At 44.4% G+C, this 18,535-nt stretch overlaps 1 protein-coding gene across 1 annotated transcript in view; it reads right to left on the bottom strand.

Moving 5' to 3' along the window:
* The window catches only part of LOC126088450 (ras-associated and pleckstrin homology domains-containing protein 1-like), a 350,087-nt gene extending 337,282 nt beyond the window's left edge, over positions 1 to 12,805 (bottom strand). The window contains exon 1 of the mRNA XM_049906592.1: positions 12,429 to 12,805. Coding sequence (XP_049762549.1) covers positions 12,429 to 12,571 — 143 coding nt within the window. The 5' untranslated portion in view covers positions 12,572 to 12,805. The remainder of the gene's footprint in view (positions 1 to 12,428) is intronic.
* Positions 12,806 to 18,535: the final 5,730 nt, after the last annotated feature.

Consider the following 18,535-nt stretch of genomic DNA (forward strand, 5'->3'; position numbering starts at 1 on the left):
AAGTAGGTGTTTAGCTGCTGTCGCGGCTAATCCACACATCAGTAGCAGACAAATTGCGCCAGAATCGGGAATCTCAAAAACGTCGGTGTTGAGAATGCTACATCAACATCGATTGCACCCGTACCATGTTTCTATGCACCAGGAATTGCATGCGGCGACTTGAACGTCGTGTACAGTTCTGCCACTGGGCACAAGAGAAATTACGGGACGATAACAGATTTTTTTGCGCGCGTTCTATTTAGCGACGAAGCGTCATTCACCAACGGCGGTAACGTAAACCGGTATAATATGCACTACTGGGCAACGGAAAATCCACGATGGCTGCGACAAGTGGAACATCAGCGACCTTGGCGGGTTAATGTATGGTGCGGCATTATGGGAGGAAGGATAACTGGCCCCCATTTTATCGATGACAATCTAAATGGTGCAATGTATGCTGATTTCCTACGTAATGTTCTACCGATGTTACTATAAGATGTTTCACTGCATGACAGAATGGCGATGTACTTCCAACATGACGGATATCCGGCACATAGCTCGCGTGCGGTTGAAGCGGTATTGAATAGCATATTTCATGACAGGTGGATTGGTCGTCGAAGCACCATACCATAGCTCGCAAGTTCACCAAATCTGACGTCCACGGATTTCTTTCTGTGGGGAAAGTTGAAGGATATTTGCCATCGTCATCCACCGACAACGCCTGACAACACGCGTCAGCGCATTGCCATTGCATGTGCGAACATTACGGAAGGCGAACTTCTCGCTGTTGAGAGGAATGTCGTTACACGTATTGCCAAATGCATTGAGGTTGACGGACATAATTTAGAGCATTTATTGCGTAAATGTGGTATTTACAGGTAATCACGCTGTAATAGCATCCGTTCTCAGAAATGAAAGGTTCACAAAGGTACATGCATCACATTGGAACAACCGAAATAAAATGTTCAAACGTACCTAATTAATTTAAAAAACCTACCTGTTACCAACTGTTCGTCTAAAATTGTGAGCCATATGTTTGTGACTATTACAGCGCCATGTATCACAAAGCGAAAAAAGTGGTCCAACTAAAACATTCATATTTCTTTACGTACTACATGAATATGTAATAAAAAATGGGAGGTTCCTATTTAAAAAACGCAGTTGATATCCGTTTGACCTATGGCAGCGCCATATAACGGGCCAACCATAGCGCCATCTGGTTTCCCCCTTCAAGCTAGACAAGTTTCGTTCTTTGTAGTTTTTTCGTCTGACGCATATTTCGTTAGATATTTGGCCCGGTCACGATCAATGGACCACCATGTATAGTAACAATAAGGCAAGAAAGCGGGTGCGGTACCACAAAGTTATATCACAGTAATATTTGAATAACCCGCTGTGTCCCGCGCCCAATATTAAGGAACCATTCTGTAATGTTACTGTATTTGTTAGTATTAGCATCATTTTTTCAAACACTAACGAGCAGTAGTGAAGATTGGTGGGGCCCTTTGCCCTGTATTCATGCTTGCGACGGAAAGTTTTCGAGACTGGCTACCACCTGTTGCAAGAGGTGCGGACCCGTCTGGTGTTCGCCGGGAGCCGTTAAGGAGATTAGCAGGTGTCTGCCATCATGAGCGCGGTGCTGGCGCGGCCTCAGGGGCAAGCGTGGCCAGTGGGTCTTCTGCAACGACTCGCGACCGCCAGCACCGCCGCGCCTTCCACGTCTCGTGCATCGCCAGGGCAAAGCGCACAAGCCAACATGTATACCTCCGGGCTGCCGCCGCAGATTCTAGGCAAGTTAATGTCAACTCTTTCTTTTCTCTCTATTGCTCGTTCTCTTCTTCTATAGTGAAAATTAGGGGACTAGTGCGGTCAGAGTGATGGCAGAAGCAAACTGTAGCGAAAAGTCCTTGTTCCTTCCTCTCTCTCTGCCTGCTTCAAAATCATTCGACTGAAAATTATATTGTTCTTATACGACTGTATTGACGGCCGTCTAAATGATCTGTGCATGTGACTAGGTGACTGCGGAATGTGCAAGCGTCCGAAGTGTCCTTGATGTGTGTGTGTGTGTGTGTGTGTGTGTGTGTGTGTGTGAGAGAGAGAGAGAGAGAGAGAGAGAGAGAGAGCGAGTAGAGGGGGTGGGGAGGGGAGAAGAGGGAGAGGGAGGGTGGGGTGGCGGCAGTGGGAGTCGGGAGGGGCAGTGCCGTATACGGATGATTTAAACGAGAGAGAGAGAGAGAGAGAGAGAGAGAGAGAGAGGGGGGGGGGGGGGAGTCGGGACGGGGGAGCAGTGCCGTATACGGATGATCTAAACATGTAATCAGAGAAGAATTTTTGTAGGAGAACGTGTAAAACACAGAGACCTGGTTTTGATAGCCAGCAGTCAGAACGATTGTTTTAAACCTCTGAGGAGGCGTAACTTATTAATAAGGGAAATATGTGGCAGTAATGTTCATAAATTTTACGAATAATGCTTGCTGTCTGGATCGCTTCATTAAAAATATATAATTTAATAAATGAAACATTATGAAGCGACCTAGGGAGCGATATTTGTAAAATAAGGCTACATAACCGCCTTCATTACGGTTTTATTGGAGATGAATTAAACCCCGTATGTACTAAATGGAAAATTAGCCACTTGTTATTGTTTGTACATTTTTCCCCTCTGCTTGTTACCCTTTAGCCACATTATTGTGTTCTTAAGCTGTGGGTATAGCTTTGGAACTAACTTTCGGTTTCCTGTGTCGAGTGAAAAAGTGTCAAAGAATTATTAAGTTTTACAAAATTAAAAAAAAACTTTGCTTGTGGACCCATTACGCTGTCGTCTTTGAACACCAGCATTGCAGTATTTTTTTCTATTCGGTACGTCTGTCATTGAAAATAAACAGTTGAGTACCAGAGTACAATTTATGGCACCGCACGGGTAATACTACTGTTGTTTGTATGTAAACACAAGAAAACACCTGGAATTATATAACCCGATAGTAACGCATTTTTTTACTCTTGGGAGTGCGAAAGACAGTAATAAATGTGGATGACACTGCTAGCTCGATATTTCCATGGGGGGGGGGGGGGGGGGTTGTTAGAAACGCTCTCTACTGGAACACTCGGCTGAACGCAATGCTTATTTTCATTGTAAAGTGTTTGACAGAAGACTTGTCTCATTACACAGCACACAAAGATTATTTTCAATCATCAAGGGGATGCGTTACACGATGACAGCTTGTAACTATGCTTCTGCCTGAGGTTAAAAGCACGTCTTACTTTTATGATCCCGTCGGCATAGTGAAATATTTCAAAATGCACCTCTAAAAAACTCGTTCTTAAAAGTTTGTGGGTGCTTTCTCGCGCGATAGAATTTCGTGTGCAATACTTTCGAGTTGATTATATTCGTCATTAAAGACCGTGGGAAACGTGGAAGTAACCTTCTATTAGTCGTTTGCTACAATGGTATTCATTTTAATACAAAAGCCGATGAAAAACGGTCCACACAAGTGTATGTACCGGCTAGACGATAAAGCTACTGAAAGCAAGTGTGCTCACTAAAGAATATGAAATATACGTGTTGCTTCTCGTTACTTGCCATACTTGTTCTACATTGAGATTTCTGTAGTGTGTGAGAGAGGCACAGTAGGATAAAGATACAGCAGTAAACACTGAACCTAATCAATACTTCACCAACAACGGAGGGGAAAACTAATCACATGAAACACTTACTAGCGTCTTTCACACAATAACAGTGGATTCATATTCCAGGGATGTTCGTGAGGTGTTTCCCTGTAGCCACGTACGTCCAGCAATGCATCTACATCTACATATATACTCCGCTAGCCACCAAGCGGTGTGTGGCGCAGGGCACAATTCGCGCCAAAGTCATATTACCCCCCTCTGTCCCACTCGCGCAGCTAATGTTCTCAGCATAATATGTAAATAACTCACCTCATAGGATCTGCATTCTCAGAATGTTCCTGATCTATATTAACGACGTAGGAGACAATCTTGAGTAGCCGTCTTACATTATTTGCAGATGATGCTGTCATTTACCGTCTTGTAAAGTCATCAGATGACCAAAAAGACTTGCAAAATGATTTAGATAAGATATCTGTATGGTGCGAAAAGTGGCAATTGACCCTGAATAAGGGAAATTGTGATGTTGTTCACATGAGTACTAAAAGAAATCAACTAAATTTCGATTATGCGATAAGTCACACAAATCTGAGGGCTGTAAACTCAACTACATACTTAGGGATTACAATTACAAATAACCTAAATTGGAACGATCACATAGATAATATTGTGGGTAGAGCAAACCAAAGACTGCGATTCATTGGCAGAACACTTAGAAGGTGCAACAAACACGTCTACCAAAGAGACGGCTTACACTACGCTTGTCCGACTTATTCTGGAGTACTGCTGTGCGGTATGGGATCAGCATCAGGTGGGACTGACGGATGACATCGAAAAAGTACAAAGAAGGGCAGCTCGTTTTGTATTATCGCGAAATAGGAGAGATAGTGTCACAGACATGATACGTGAATTGGGAGTGGCAATCATTAAAACAAAGGCGTTTTTCGTTGCGACGGGATCTTCTCATGAAATTTCAATCACCAGTTTTCTCCTCCGGTTGCGAAAACATTCTGTTGGCACCCACTTACATAAGGAGAAATGATCATCACGATAAAATAAGAGAAATCAGGGCTCGCACGGAAAAATTTAAGTGCTCGTTTTTCCCGGGTGCCGTTCGAGAGTGGAACGGTAGAGAGACAGCATGAAGGTGGTTCATTGAACCCTCTGCCAGGCACTTTATTGTGAATAGCAGAGTAATCACGTAGATGTAGATGACTACGACGCGGCTGTATATGAAATATCATCGCCCGGAGATCGCGAGAAAATGAAAATGGCCTAACCAGAATTTCCTGTTTATGTAATGAATGGTTGCGCTCTTAAAATGTGGGTAAGTATACTATTCGATTACATAACCAGTATACAAAACGCGAGTAGCTCGTGAAATCAGTAACAGAGTAGTAGTAGTTCTGGGATGGCAGTGTTGTAGAACGAGCAATGCATCTGTAAAGAATATGGCAGTAAAAACGCCAGTGTGACCAGTAGCGTATTCTAGAGTACTGCACCGGTGTTTGTAGGTCTCGTCGAGTGGAACGAATGGTGGCACGCGTTGCAGGGATCATATCAGACCGATATAAGTGTAACAGTTATGGTCAATGAACTTCAGTAGAAATGTTTGGGGAAAAAAGTGCGACGTTCTTCTTATGGAATCCTGTTTGTTAAATTTAGGCAGTGCTGCCGAGGAAAACTGCGCAATTGTGCTGCCAGCATGGTATATCTCGCGTAGGGGCTGTGAGAACAAGATAAAGAGAGATTAGAACGCGTACATAGGCGTACAGATAGCCATTTTCATCCCGTCCATCCCCTAACGGATCAGGGCAAGGTCTCCCGTGACCGATGGAGTGTGTATGTAGGTGCAGGCTGCGGTACAACGCGATTGTGGAGCCACAACCGGTTATGTGCACCTATAGTGATAAAAGGAAAACGGTTGCATCTCATTACGTGCTCTAAGCGCACAGAGCGGAAACTCACTAAACATACGATTTAAAAAGCATTTGCTTTGTTTAAATCAGTACCGAATTCCGAGCACCTACCAGTGCTGTACTAAACATTTAGTATGCTCACCTGTCTGAACTTCAAATGTACACCAAAGATTATCCATTGCTGTAGTAAGGCAATAGCAAAAACAGAACAGCCTCAATTATTCTACACCCATGTTTCCCCCAGATTTATTTGTAGTACCACCTATACACAAGACGGTGCTGATACTTGCTAATACGTGATTCCCCGGCTGGGAGTGACCGTATCACACCTAACAATGGACTGCTGCGCTTTTACGCACGAAGACTGTTTTCTAAAGCAGTACGCTAGTTCATAGAGGATGCAGACAAGTTGCTACTATCCGGTATTATTCTATCTGGAAGCCAGTCAAAACATTATCTCACAATTGTAAATTAAGTTCATTATACACTGTTGTGTCAGGTCAGAAATTAATTTCAGCAGTAGGTGACAATTATGGTGTTTCATTATTAGGCCTAAAATAATTTTATAGTTTCATAATTTTTACTGCACTTGATTTACAAAGAATAAAGAAATACACATATGGTAGCGAATTATGGATGAAACTAGTTTGAGCGTAACAACAATACGAACCAACAAATCCCTTACACAGCGCCCTGACGAGCACATATTCGTCAAGAATTGATACAAAGAGAAAAAATTACTGGATTCGTCGAGGTACGACGTAGCACGCAATTTCAGAGGAAGCTGACCGTGTAGTTGAGTAAACGTAATTCAACACCACCTTTCCGCCCGCAGGCAACAGAACTGTGTCGTCAGAATACAGGACGGCCTGGCCTGGTGACATTAGCAGCGGCGCTATCACGAGCTCGTCCCGGAACACGAGATAAGGCAACGCTGCGGGTTCTTTGTCAGGTAGATCACACGCCGCACTGGACGTCGCAGTCTGCGTGCGGGTCTCAAAACACCAGTTTACATGCGGCGCAACTTGACTAGGAGGAAAACGGAATTTCGGGAACCCATTTTTGCTAGGCCGTTTGTTGGGCCTCAATCGATTTCCCTAGCTCGATCAAACTACGTTGTTCGACCCTAAGTTGTTTTACACAAATGGTGCCTGTAAATCAGCTGTTCTGATGTCGTCGGTGTGGCGAAGTAATGAACCAATACCTTCGTCGTATATTATTATACTTATAAGGTATCCTTCAGAGACGTCTGTGAATCCATGAGGAGGAGGATATTGTTGAAGAAGAGGTTCACAAATCATATCCACTACAATCAACTCGCGCAAAACTTTTATACCCACCTAATGTCCGCTGTGGAAATAAATATTAAGTACTTACTGGTGGTACATTATTGTACTTCCCGAAACTAGGGATCGTTATGGCCAGAAGGCTATCCGATGAATGAAGTTAAGATTCTTATCACTGTCCACAAGATTACTGAATGTTTTCCCTCCTGCCACTGACTGTCTACAAGAGCCTTCGCTGCTGAGAGAGAGAGAGAGAGAGAGAGAGAGAGAGAGAGAAAGACGTAGAAGAACAAAGAAAGGAATTGAATTACTTCCTAAACACTCCAATACGCTTTCCCTTCACATCACATACAACCAACATTTTAAAAATCAAGCAACAACCTGACAACTCTCTACTAAAATGCGGCGGTGTTTATATGGAGTGAAAACCTACTGCGGGAGAACCAATCCGGTAGATAAACCCGCTATTCCAGAATCGCTGTTGGAGTGTTTACATGTTCAGCAGAAATCTGCATTTGCAAATAAGTTTTCTGAAAACTAGATTTAGGAACTCATTATAGCAATCAAGACGCAGGCGACAACTCGAAAAGGCTTTTCTCGATTCTACGACAATGAAAACAGCGCCGCGAGTGGCGCAGTTTAAAAATAAGCCACCAGTTCAGTCTCCTGTCGCTGCGAGCTTCCCGTAGGCCAAGCGGGAAACGGAAACGGGGAGTGTCATTTTACTCTCAGATGAGCTTACTCAACAGCAAAAGAGTATTCTGAGAACTCTACAGTGAATTCCATGCAAAACACGAATAATTCTGCAGGAGTAAAAAGTTTTTTTCCGTACGCTATGCGTTTCGACGTTTAAACCATCATCATGTGGACGGCAGCTATTACAAAACGGTTTTTAGAGGAAAACATTGGCGATTTCTCCCAGCAGTGAGGTAACAATGAATAAGTTGCCTCTTGCACTGGTGATAATCATCTATGGACATGTTTGTAGACACAGGTAACAGTCACGATTTTTGTTTACTTGCTTAAATTTTTCAATTTTTGAAAACCGTATTGCAACATATTTCAAGGTCTAGCCTCGACACATCTTGCAATACGGTATTAATTTAAGCAAGTTAACAAAATTTGAGACTGACAGCGGTCTCTAAAATACCTGTTCAAAATTTTAACCAATAACGAAGGTCGAAGAAAACCAAGTTTGGCTCCAAAATGTAAATAACACACTACATTAGCCACGCATCTATAGGTACGACATGGCAGATAGTTTTAAAGATGTAAAAGGTACTTGCAGTGGATGAGGTTCATTATGTGTGCTGTATTCCGTGGTAGAAAATCGTATTTACTTTTCACAGTACCTCAAGCGCCACGATGCTGTAGTTGTGTTGCAAAGAAGTTAAATTTTTCGTCGAAGATTTTAAGGCCAAAAAATGTACTTCGAAGATTTACGCCAAACAGACGATGGATACTGGGACGTATGGCCATGACTGGTGTCATTGTGGCCCAAGCAGAATTTTTTCTATCACGGAAGAAACAAGGAACATTTTGAGGCATATATTTAATAACAAACAAAATCAAAACGGGGATAATGGAATGTAGTCGAATTAAGTCGTGTGATGCTGAGGGAATTAGATTAGTAAATGAGACACTTAAAGTAGTAAAGGAGTTTTGCTATTTCGGGAGCAAAATAACTGATGATGGTCGAAGTAGAGGGGATATAAAATGTAGACTGGCAATGGCAAGGAAAGCGTTTCTGAAGATGAGAAATTTGTTAACATCGAATACTGATTGAAGTGTCAGGAAGTCGTTTCTGAAAGTATTTGAATGGAGTGTGGCCATGTATGGAAATGAAACATGGACGATAAATAGTTTAGACAAGAAGAGAATAGCTTTCGAAATGTGGTGCTACAGAAGAATGCTGAAGATTAGATGGGTAGATCACATAACTAATGAGGAGGTATTGAATGGAATTGGGGAGGAGTTTGTGGCACAACTTGACTAGAAGAAGGGATCGGTTGGTAGGACATGTTCTGAGGCATCAAGGGATCACCAATTTAGTAATGGAGGGCAGCGTGGAGGGTAGAAATCGTAGAGGAAAACCAAGAGATGAATACACTAAGCAGATTCAGAAGGATGTAGGTTGCAGTAAGTAGTGGGAGGTGAAGAAGGTTTCACAGGATAGAGTAGCATGGAGAGATGCATCAAACCTGTCTCAGGACTGAAGACCACAACAACATTTGATAACAGTAGTGATAGAATAAAACACTATTGTATGTTACACAACTTACTGTAAGTTACAAAATTTTCTGTGGTAGTGTAATGAAAACGAATTACAGCTATTGGAATTCTTGACAAATGCACTGTAACTGGCTCCATATTTATTTCTTAGATTTTAAAATTTATTAGATGTCACAACAACATTGCAAATGAGTATAAACGTTCTCGTATGTCTTTTGTTTGCGGTAAATCTGCGATGAATATACTTTTTCTTTAAATCTGTGATGAAACATATGATTCCTTTGCTACACGACCACAGCACTGTGTTATTTTCTGTACCGTGAAAAACGGATGCAGTTTTCCGCGTCAGAATGCAGCACATACATTGTTTGTTTTCTTGTCCTGTATGTACGTTTCATGTCTTTCAATTGTCTGCTACGCAATGTATGTTGATTCTGTGGTTTATCCTGTTAATCAGTACCAATACAAGGTCAGTACATTCGCTGCGGTACATCACACGCTGCTATCAGGAACTGCCCAAGCTTGCCTCTAAAAACAGTTATGCAAGCCGTGCCTTCCATTTGATGATTTGATGATGATTAACTGTCGCTATGCATGCGCAAGTTGATGAAATGAAAAAGATGCTCCTGACTAATGCAGAGAATGTTTTACTTTTCCAGTCCAAGTAGCATTCGCAAGTCTCACACCACATTTCACACTGAATGAAATGCGAAGGAGGCTTTGTCCGTAAAACTGGAAGGAAATAGGAACTGTAAACTTTTAACGAACAATTAACGATCATACCACAGCTCATGGCTAATTTAAATAAACTGTCATTCGATTTACGGTCTAATAATGACACAAGTGGAACACTTTGGCGACGGTATTGCCAACAACGTTATTTGTTTATAAATAAAAATACAATACTGTGTGTGTTCTACAGGACCCTGTAGAACATATACAATATTGTATTTTCAATTATAATTATGTTGTGCTACCAAAAAGCGAAGGAAGATTCAGGTAACAACATTATTTATGAAACGGCAACGCGAAGGAATGTCGGCACGCCCTGAGACTTTGCGCCCGCCATCTCGGATGCGATGGGTGCGCCGACGGAAATACTTTTGCACCTGGGCAAGATTCCCGCTCGGCAACTATACAGACATCGCCTAGACAGGAATACCGCAGGCTACTGCTGCAAGCAGCGCACTGAGGCGTGTCTGAGCGCGCAGAAACAGGAAACAGGTCTGGCTCTGGGTTAATCTTGTTTCTCGGGGATTACGTAAAGCCAGTCACTCTCGATACCAACTTGCAAAAACTAAAGCATTACTGCGTCAAATCAGCGTACAAAGTTAGCTGCCCTGCTGATATAAATAGACTAAGGATACGCCAGGCATATTTTTGGTGACGAGTAGCGCCTGACGGGGCAGATATTTACTGATTAGACAGTAATATTCATCATATTATCATCTGTCCGCCCTGCATTTCTCCTACTCATTTACGGTGTCTCTTCTGCCCTGAAAAAGACGACAGTCAGTAAGCCATGCAGTACCACCCAATGCTGTAATCCATCAAAACCGTTGAGCGCTGCATAAAACAGTATTCACACATCAAAGTTTAGAGCGTACCATATGTGACAGTGTTTTCATTATTTTCGCATTAGTCTATTTCTCTCATGGAAACGTTTCAGAGTTCCAGAAAGTGATTCCCAATCGACTATTATTACGATAGCTTATTCGCCGCCGTTGACTTCCCTGCGACGGTGCTCCCTGCCGAACGTGAGCTGCCCCTTCTCGTCTACATGTACATGAATACATTGCAATTCACATGTAAGTACTTGACTGAGGGTGGAAGATATCAGTTTCGAACTGTATGCTAGCGTTCCTATCTTGAATTGAGCATGGAAAAATAGCTTCCAAATCTTATCGTATGAGCTCTGAACTGCTTCACTGTAACACAATTGTCATTCATCCCAGTCTACGCCGCAAACAACAAATTATTTTGACACTTGGAGGGGAAAGTTGTTGACTGGAATTACGTCAAAATATTTTGTCTCTACGAAAACCGCCTTTTAGATTAGATTAGGTTAATACTTGTTCCATAGATCATGAATACGACACTTCGTAATGATGTGGAACGTGTCAGGTTAATAAAAGATGTCTGTACAAGATATTACATTACACAAAATATTGCATGACACAAATATTAAAGGTTTTTTTTTAAGTATCTGCCAAGCAAGTCGCTTGATGCGTCTATCGCACTCACTGTCCCAACTCGGGCAACACAAACCGAGCAGGCCATCTCTGGATATTTTTATGTCTATTCGGTCCATCCTCTCTAGCACAGTTCCTATACTGCGCAGCAATATACTGAAACGAGCGCACAAGCGTAGTGTGAGCACTTCTTTGATGGATTTATTGCCCATGAAATCTATTTGTTCGGCTTCTGTATAACTTTTCTATACAATCGTGTCAATTTAAGCCTTTCGTAACTATAACTTCTAAATTTTTGTAGTCTCGGTAATTTCAAATTTGTACTGTGTGTCAGATAACTTCGGTCAACGGAATTATTTTAGTACATATAGAAAGCACTTGACACTTCACGTGTTTAGAGTCATTCATTAGTAACTCCAGAATATGACTCAATAGTATATTTTATACATGCGACGGCTCTCGTGTTAAATTTCTGGAAAAAGAGAATTTACCTGCATCGGACTGCTTTTTAATTGATACTAATGTTTACAAAAACTCATTTTCATGCATGAGGCTGATTTTTATTTGAAATAAACACTTTGTTTCACTGGAGATTTACTAATTTCGCTACCTTGGGGCTACCTCATTGCTCCGTAATGACCAAGGAGGCTAAATTTGACAATCGGCAATTAAGTAAACTGACAATTTCACTGAATGAAAAATTTTCTCATGCATGAAAATGACGTTTGTCAAGATATACCCCCCTCCAATTTAAAAATTACTGGCAACTCAGAAACTCTCACTTGTGAGAGAAAACGTTGAAGTTATTGGTCATTACTACTTAGCTGCTGACCAAGGAGCAATTTGCAGAGATTGGGACTTTGCAGACAGAGAAGCTGATAACGCTGTTGCTTCTCTGGCAGGTGGAAACTATCAATCTTCTACACAGCTGGAAGACTTATCCTGCTAAAACTGATCATGTTATGTGGGCAGGAGCTTGAGAAAAACACGAAGCTTGTTATGTAACATAAATTTGAAACCGCTCTAGCCGGCTAAATATCGGTTCACATCCATGTACGAGAGGTTCGCAGAGATAGTGCAGTAACCAGGAGAAAATCAACTCAAAATTTGCAGCTCAAGCGGCTGTCGTACGGCACGCACCCACGCGCGTGACGTTGCAGCAGGCAGCGGCGGCGACGGCTCTTTAAAAGTCTCACCAGGCATCCTTGAGCGATGGGCGTGCCCTCCTGCGGCCGGTGGTGTTGAACCTGTTGTTGCGCAGGTCCTCATTGTCGTCGGCGAACGGGTTGAGGTGCTCCGGGTAGTCGTCGACGCTGATCTTACGGCTGCGCGTTATCATCTTGTGTGCGATGTCGGCGTGCGCCTCTTCTTCCAATGGTGTATCACACGGCGGTGCCTTCTCCTGTCATCGCCGAACTGGCACGGTCACACGTCACTCCGGAACACGGCGATAATCGACCCGTTATCTCGCTATCGGCGAGCGATCGCGCCGTCGCGAGCGCTGCGGAGACTCACTCCCTACCCGGCAGTGCCTGTCGCGCGACTTTCCGCTGTGGGGGTCTGGTAAGGACTGAGCGGGCCAGGCGACGCCGGCCTAGCTCAAGTTCTGCTTTCCCCCGCCAGGTAGCGCGCGCGAGGAGGCGATGAGACGGCGCCGACTGCAGACGGGCTAGCGTCGCGTGACATCACACGCCGCATCTGGATAAGGGGAAAGTGGGAAGGGGAGCGACTGGGGCAGTCAGCTGTTTATGCGCTTGCCGCTGGAAAGTGACCTTGGCTGCGTGGACGCCGTGGGCCGGCGCCCCACTGCGTCCTTAGGGCCAGACAGTTGGAGCCTGAACTATCCGTCATGCTGTTGTAGTTAAGGACAAATTATATCGCAAAGCGTACTGTAGTTCTGTCACCAAACCAATTAGTCCTTTTTGTCTTCGGGTCATCAGTTTTCTGACTGCTTCCATCCGGCCCGCTCCGATTTCCTGTGCTATGCCAGTACTTTCAACTCAGATCAGCACTTATCCTTAATGCCATCAGTTATTTGAGCTATATATACCATTTACGTGGTTTTGGCCTCCCTTTAGTACTGTAGGAGTTATTCCCTGATCTCATAACACATGTCTTATCATATTGTCCCTTGTTCCAGTTAATGTTCTTCACATATTCTCTCCCTTGCCAATTCTGTGGAGAGTCACCTAATTTCTTATCTCATTAGTCAATTTTCAGCATCCTTTTGTAACATCAAATTTACGCTTCGACACTTACCGGGTTTTGTAACTCTGAATGAATCACTTGCATGCACGACTCGTGGGATCCAGTAATCGCTAGAGGGCGTGTCCCCAATTAGTGGGGAGTGGGTACATCGCTGATATGGGTGACTGGAGGAAACTGAACTACTTCGCACGGACCAACAGTCAAGCTACCACCTTGTAATTGAGTGTTGAGTCATTTAATCACGTAGCTTAAAACTGTGGATCAGCGACAGACCCATGTGATAGGTCAGCAGATTACTTGTCACGTCAGTATGGCTCATTGTCAAAATTTAGGTGTTGGGGTGACGCTGGGGTGCCCCCCCCCCCCCCCACTCCGTAGGTAACACGTGTGGACCGGGCCCGATCGACGGATGCGACTGTTACCGGCATTATCGGAGCGGGCCTGTTTAAACAAGCGAGTTCTGGACGTACGCCCTGCTTCTCTCAGTATTGGTATGATGACGGGAAGAGCGCGTGAACTACCTAATGTTCTAAAATGAAGGAGATTTGACCTCGGCATGGTGCAATAGATAAGGAATTATCCAAATCATACGAGAGACGTTTTCGGCCAATTTCAGTTGAAAAACTGCGGAATTTGTTGTGTGACATTGCGGGATATTCCCGCAATGCCCCCATAATTTCATGAAGTTCCGATAGGTGGCAGTGCTATACTTTGCCTTCAAAATGGCGTCTGTAACGGAGGAATGTTCCAAGCAGAGATCTGTCATTTTCTTTTTTTTCCTCGAAAACCGAGCATAGCAGATATTCACAGGTGCTTGCAAAATGTCTACGAAGACCTGGCAGTGAACAAAAACTCGGTAGGTCTTTGGGAGAGGGATACGTCATGATCGAAACAAGGTCACGCAAACCTGTCCTCCCGCATATCGGCCGGAGACAGCTGTGACTTGCAACGTTAGAGCGTGCGGACACCCTCATGCGAGGTGATCGACGGATCACTGCTCAACTGGATGTCTCTGTTGGTAGTTCTGGCACAGCCGTCCACCAGTTGGGGTATTCAAAGGTGTGTCCCCACTGGATTCCTCGCCACCTAACAGAAGCCGGAAAGAGCTTGCGGGTTACGAGGCTAATCGTCACGGCTTTCTGTCGAACATCGTCATAGGCGATGAAACATGGGTTCACTGCTTCGAAACGGAAACAAAACGGCAATCCGTGGAGTGGTGCCACACTACCTCTCCTATGAAGAAAAAGTTCAAAGCCGCACCCTCAGCCGATAAAGTTATGTCGACGGTCTTCTGGGACTCTGAAGGGATCATTCTGCTTGATGACCTCCCTCAACGGTCAACTCTGTAGTGTACTCCGCTACCCTCAGGAAACTGAAGAAAAGATTCGGTGTGTTCGTCGCCATACAAATGCAAACGAACTTCTCCTTCTCGATGACAATGCAAAGCCTCAGAAATGTGTGCGCACCCGAAAGGAGCTCACCACTCCTCATTGGACTGTTCTTTCTCATCCACCCTATTACCCGAATCTCGCACCTTCGGACTTCCGTCTCTTTGGCCCAATGAAGGATGCACTCCTTGGCAAGCAGTACGTGGGTGGTAGGTAGGCCGTTGATGCAGCATGACGTTGACCAGTAGGTAGGTAGGACGCGGGCATACAGGCCCTCCAGGTAAGGTGACGTAAGGCCGCCACATTGAACGGAGATTATATTGAAAAATAGGATATTGTAGCAAAAGGACTGCGGAACAATACGGTGTACTGGAATCCTGAATAAAACCAACCCGTCCGCCGCTCGTGGTCTCGCGGTAGCGTTCTCGCTTCCCGAGCACGGGGTCCCGGGTTCGATTCCCGGCGGGGTCAGGGATTTTCACCTGCTTCGAGATGACTGGGTGTTTGTGTTGTCCTCATCATTTCATCATCATCCAGGAAAGTGGCGAAATTGGACTGAGCAAAGATTGGATAATTGTACGGGCGCTGATAACCACGCAGTTGAGCGCCCCACAAACCAAACATCATCATCATCACATAAAACCAACCTGCTTTCAGTGAAAAATCTGTTGCATTACTTATTTTAAGCCCGTCGTGTATTGTAATGACAGCCCAGAACTAATGGTGTTGGAATCATTGCTAATGAGAATTTCCAGGATTCTGTTGCTGAATAGGATGTTTTGATGATAGACTCTTGAAGACAATTCTAGTCAGAGGTGTCCAGAAGATCGATATTTTCTCGTGGTACCCTCTGCAAACGGTTTGCCCCAAGAAGTTAAAAGACGATTTCTAGAAGTTGCCTGATGAAAATATCCTGGAGGTGCCACAGAAAGATACTATAAGCGTGGCTGGTGATTCCAAAGATCATGTTGGGTGGCAAGAAGACGTCTATCGATTACTCGGCAGAAATGGCGTGGGTGTATTTTTGAAGAAGGTAAGGAAATATTACATTTTGCGGAAGCTCACCAATAATTATCACAAACATGTTTTAAAAGAAGCATCTTCGGACAGTGGCAGCATGGCAGTAACATCAGGTAGATTAACTTCATTCTTGTGCGAAAATGTGATGAAAAGCTGGTACAAATACAAAGGCCACTCCTTGTGAAACTGTGCTTCCTCAACAGCATCCACTTGTAGCTCAACTGCGCATCAAAATAATGACTCAAGAGAAAGAAGAACAAAATGGACCAGGATAGGTAAAATGGTAGCGGTTCAAGGAAACCGAGACACACAGCATCTCAGACATCACTCTTCCATCTGTTACTGACGTCAAAACAACATGGGGTCTATTAAAAGAAACTGTTGAAGCAGTTAACTGTGGACAAATAGGCATGTCCAAATCTGGATGCCATAAAGTAGGTCGTCGGACGTGGTTGTGGACAGAGGTTAATTGCAAAGTGAGAGCTAAAGAAGAGTACTATTACAACTGAAAAGGAACCTGCGAAGGAACAGCTTAGGCATATGGCACACATAGATACATTTTGTTGCACCAACGACCAAGTACTTACTGTTGAACGAAATAAGGCAGCAAAACGCTGGCGGCGGTGTTACGAAGCGGTCTCCAGTGAAGTGTTCCCACGTTCCCCAGTATAGCAGTTGGCGCCCGTTCAAGGATCCATCCTGCCGATCACCAAGCCTCAAGTTCTAGAAGCCCTGGGGCAGATCAGACTCGAGAAGGTGACTGGGCTGGATGATCTGCCAGCAGAACTCTGCGCATCAAGGCACTGAACAGCAGTTTTTCTCCACTGGATCACTGAAGAGAGAAAGATGCTAGGCAAGTGGACATTGAGCGCTAAGTCCCAGTCTGGACTCAGAAGGGGAGCCCGGATGAATGTTCCAGCTATCGTTCTGAAGCCGACTGTGGCGTACAGTGAAGATCTTAGAGAGCATCGTAGAGTACAAATTGCGTAAGATTGTCAGTACTAGCACCAAACCTTGTGGCTGTGTGGAAGGCTGTGACACCACCGATGCTATTCATGCAACTCGCTTGCGTATTGAGACAGACTATGAGAAATCTAAATATCACCTCTTCGCTTTCCTGGACATGAAAAAGGCTTGCTAACGAGTTCCATGTTATCTACACTACTGGCCATTAAAATTGCTACACCAAGAAGAAAAGCAGATGATGAACGGGTATTCATTGGACAAATATATTATACTAGAACTGACATGTGATTACATTTTCACGCAATTTGGGTGCATAGATCCTGAGAAATCAGTACCCAGAACAACCACCTCTGGCCGTAATAAAGGCCTTGATACGCCTGAGCATTGAGTCAAACAGAGCTTGGATGGCGTGTACAGGTACAGACGCCCATGCAGCTTCAACACGATACCACAGTTCATCAAGAGTAGTGACTGGCGTATTGTGACGAGACAGTTGCTCGGCCACCATTGACCAGACGTTTTCAGTTGGTGAGAGATCTGGACAATATGCTGGCCAGGGCAGCAGTCGAACATATTCTTTATCGAGAAAGGCCCGTACAGCACCTGCAACATGCGGTCGTGCATTATCCTGCTGAAATGTAGGGTTTCACAGGGATCGAATGAAGGATAGAGCCACGGGTCGTAACACATCTGAAATCTAACGTCCACCGTTCAAAGTACCGTCAATGCGAACAAGAGGTGACCGACACGTGTAACCAATGGCACCCCGTACTATCACGCCGGGTGGTACACCAGTATGGTGATGGCGAAACACGCTTCCAATGTGCGTTCACTGCGATGTCGCCAAACACGGATGCAACCATCATGATGCTGTAAACATAACCTGGATTCATCCGAAAAATTGACGTTTTGCCATTCGTGCACCCAGGTTCGTCGTTGAGTACACCATCGCAGGCGCTCCTCTCTGTGATGCAGCGTCAAGGGTAACCGCAGCCATGGTCTCCGAGCTGATAGTCCATGCTGCTGCAAACGTCGTCGAACTGTTCGTGCAGATGGTTGTTGTCTTGCAAACGTCCCCATCTGTTGACTCAGGGATCGAGACGTGGCTGCACGATCCTTTACAGCCATGCGGATAAGATGCCTGTCATCTCGACTGCTAGTGATAAGAGGCCGTTGGGATCCAGCACGGCGTTCCGTATTACCCTCCTGAACCCACCGATTCCATATTCTGCTAACAGCCGTTGGATCTCGACCAACGCGAGCAGCAATGTCGCGATACGATAAACCGCAATCGCGATAGGCTACAATTCGACCTATATCAAAGTCGGAAACGTGATGGTACGCATTCCTCCTCCTTACACAAGACATCACAACAACGTTTCACCAGGCAACGCCGGTCAACTGCTGTTTGTGTATGAGAAATCGGTTGGAAACTTTCCTCATGTCAGCGCGTTGTAGGTGTCGCCACCGGCGCCAACCTTGTGTGAATGCTCTGAAAGCTAATCATTTGCATATCACAGCATCTTCTTCCTGTCGGTTAAATTTCGCGTCTGTAGCACGTCATCTTCGTGGTGTAGCAATTTTAATGGCCAGTAGTGTAATATGGTTTGGCCTCCGAGAGCATGAAGCACCCGAACAATTAATTGAATAGATTCAGCTACTATATCACAATCCTAAAAGACGAGTACTTTCTGCTGCAGGGCTCTCAGATGACTTTCAGT

Source organism: Schistocerca cancellata, chromosome 6, assembly GCF_023864275.1.
Source record: "Schistocerca cancellata isolate TAMUIC-IGC-003103 chromosome 6, iqSchCanc2.1, whole genome shotgun sequence".
NCBI classification, from domain to species: domain Eukaryota; kingdom Metazoa; phylum Arthropoda; class Insecta; order Orthoptera; family Acrididae; genus Schistocerca; species Schistocerca cancellata.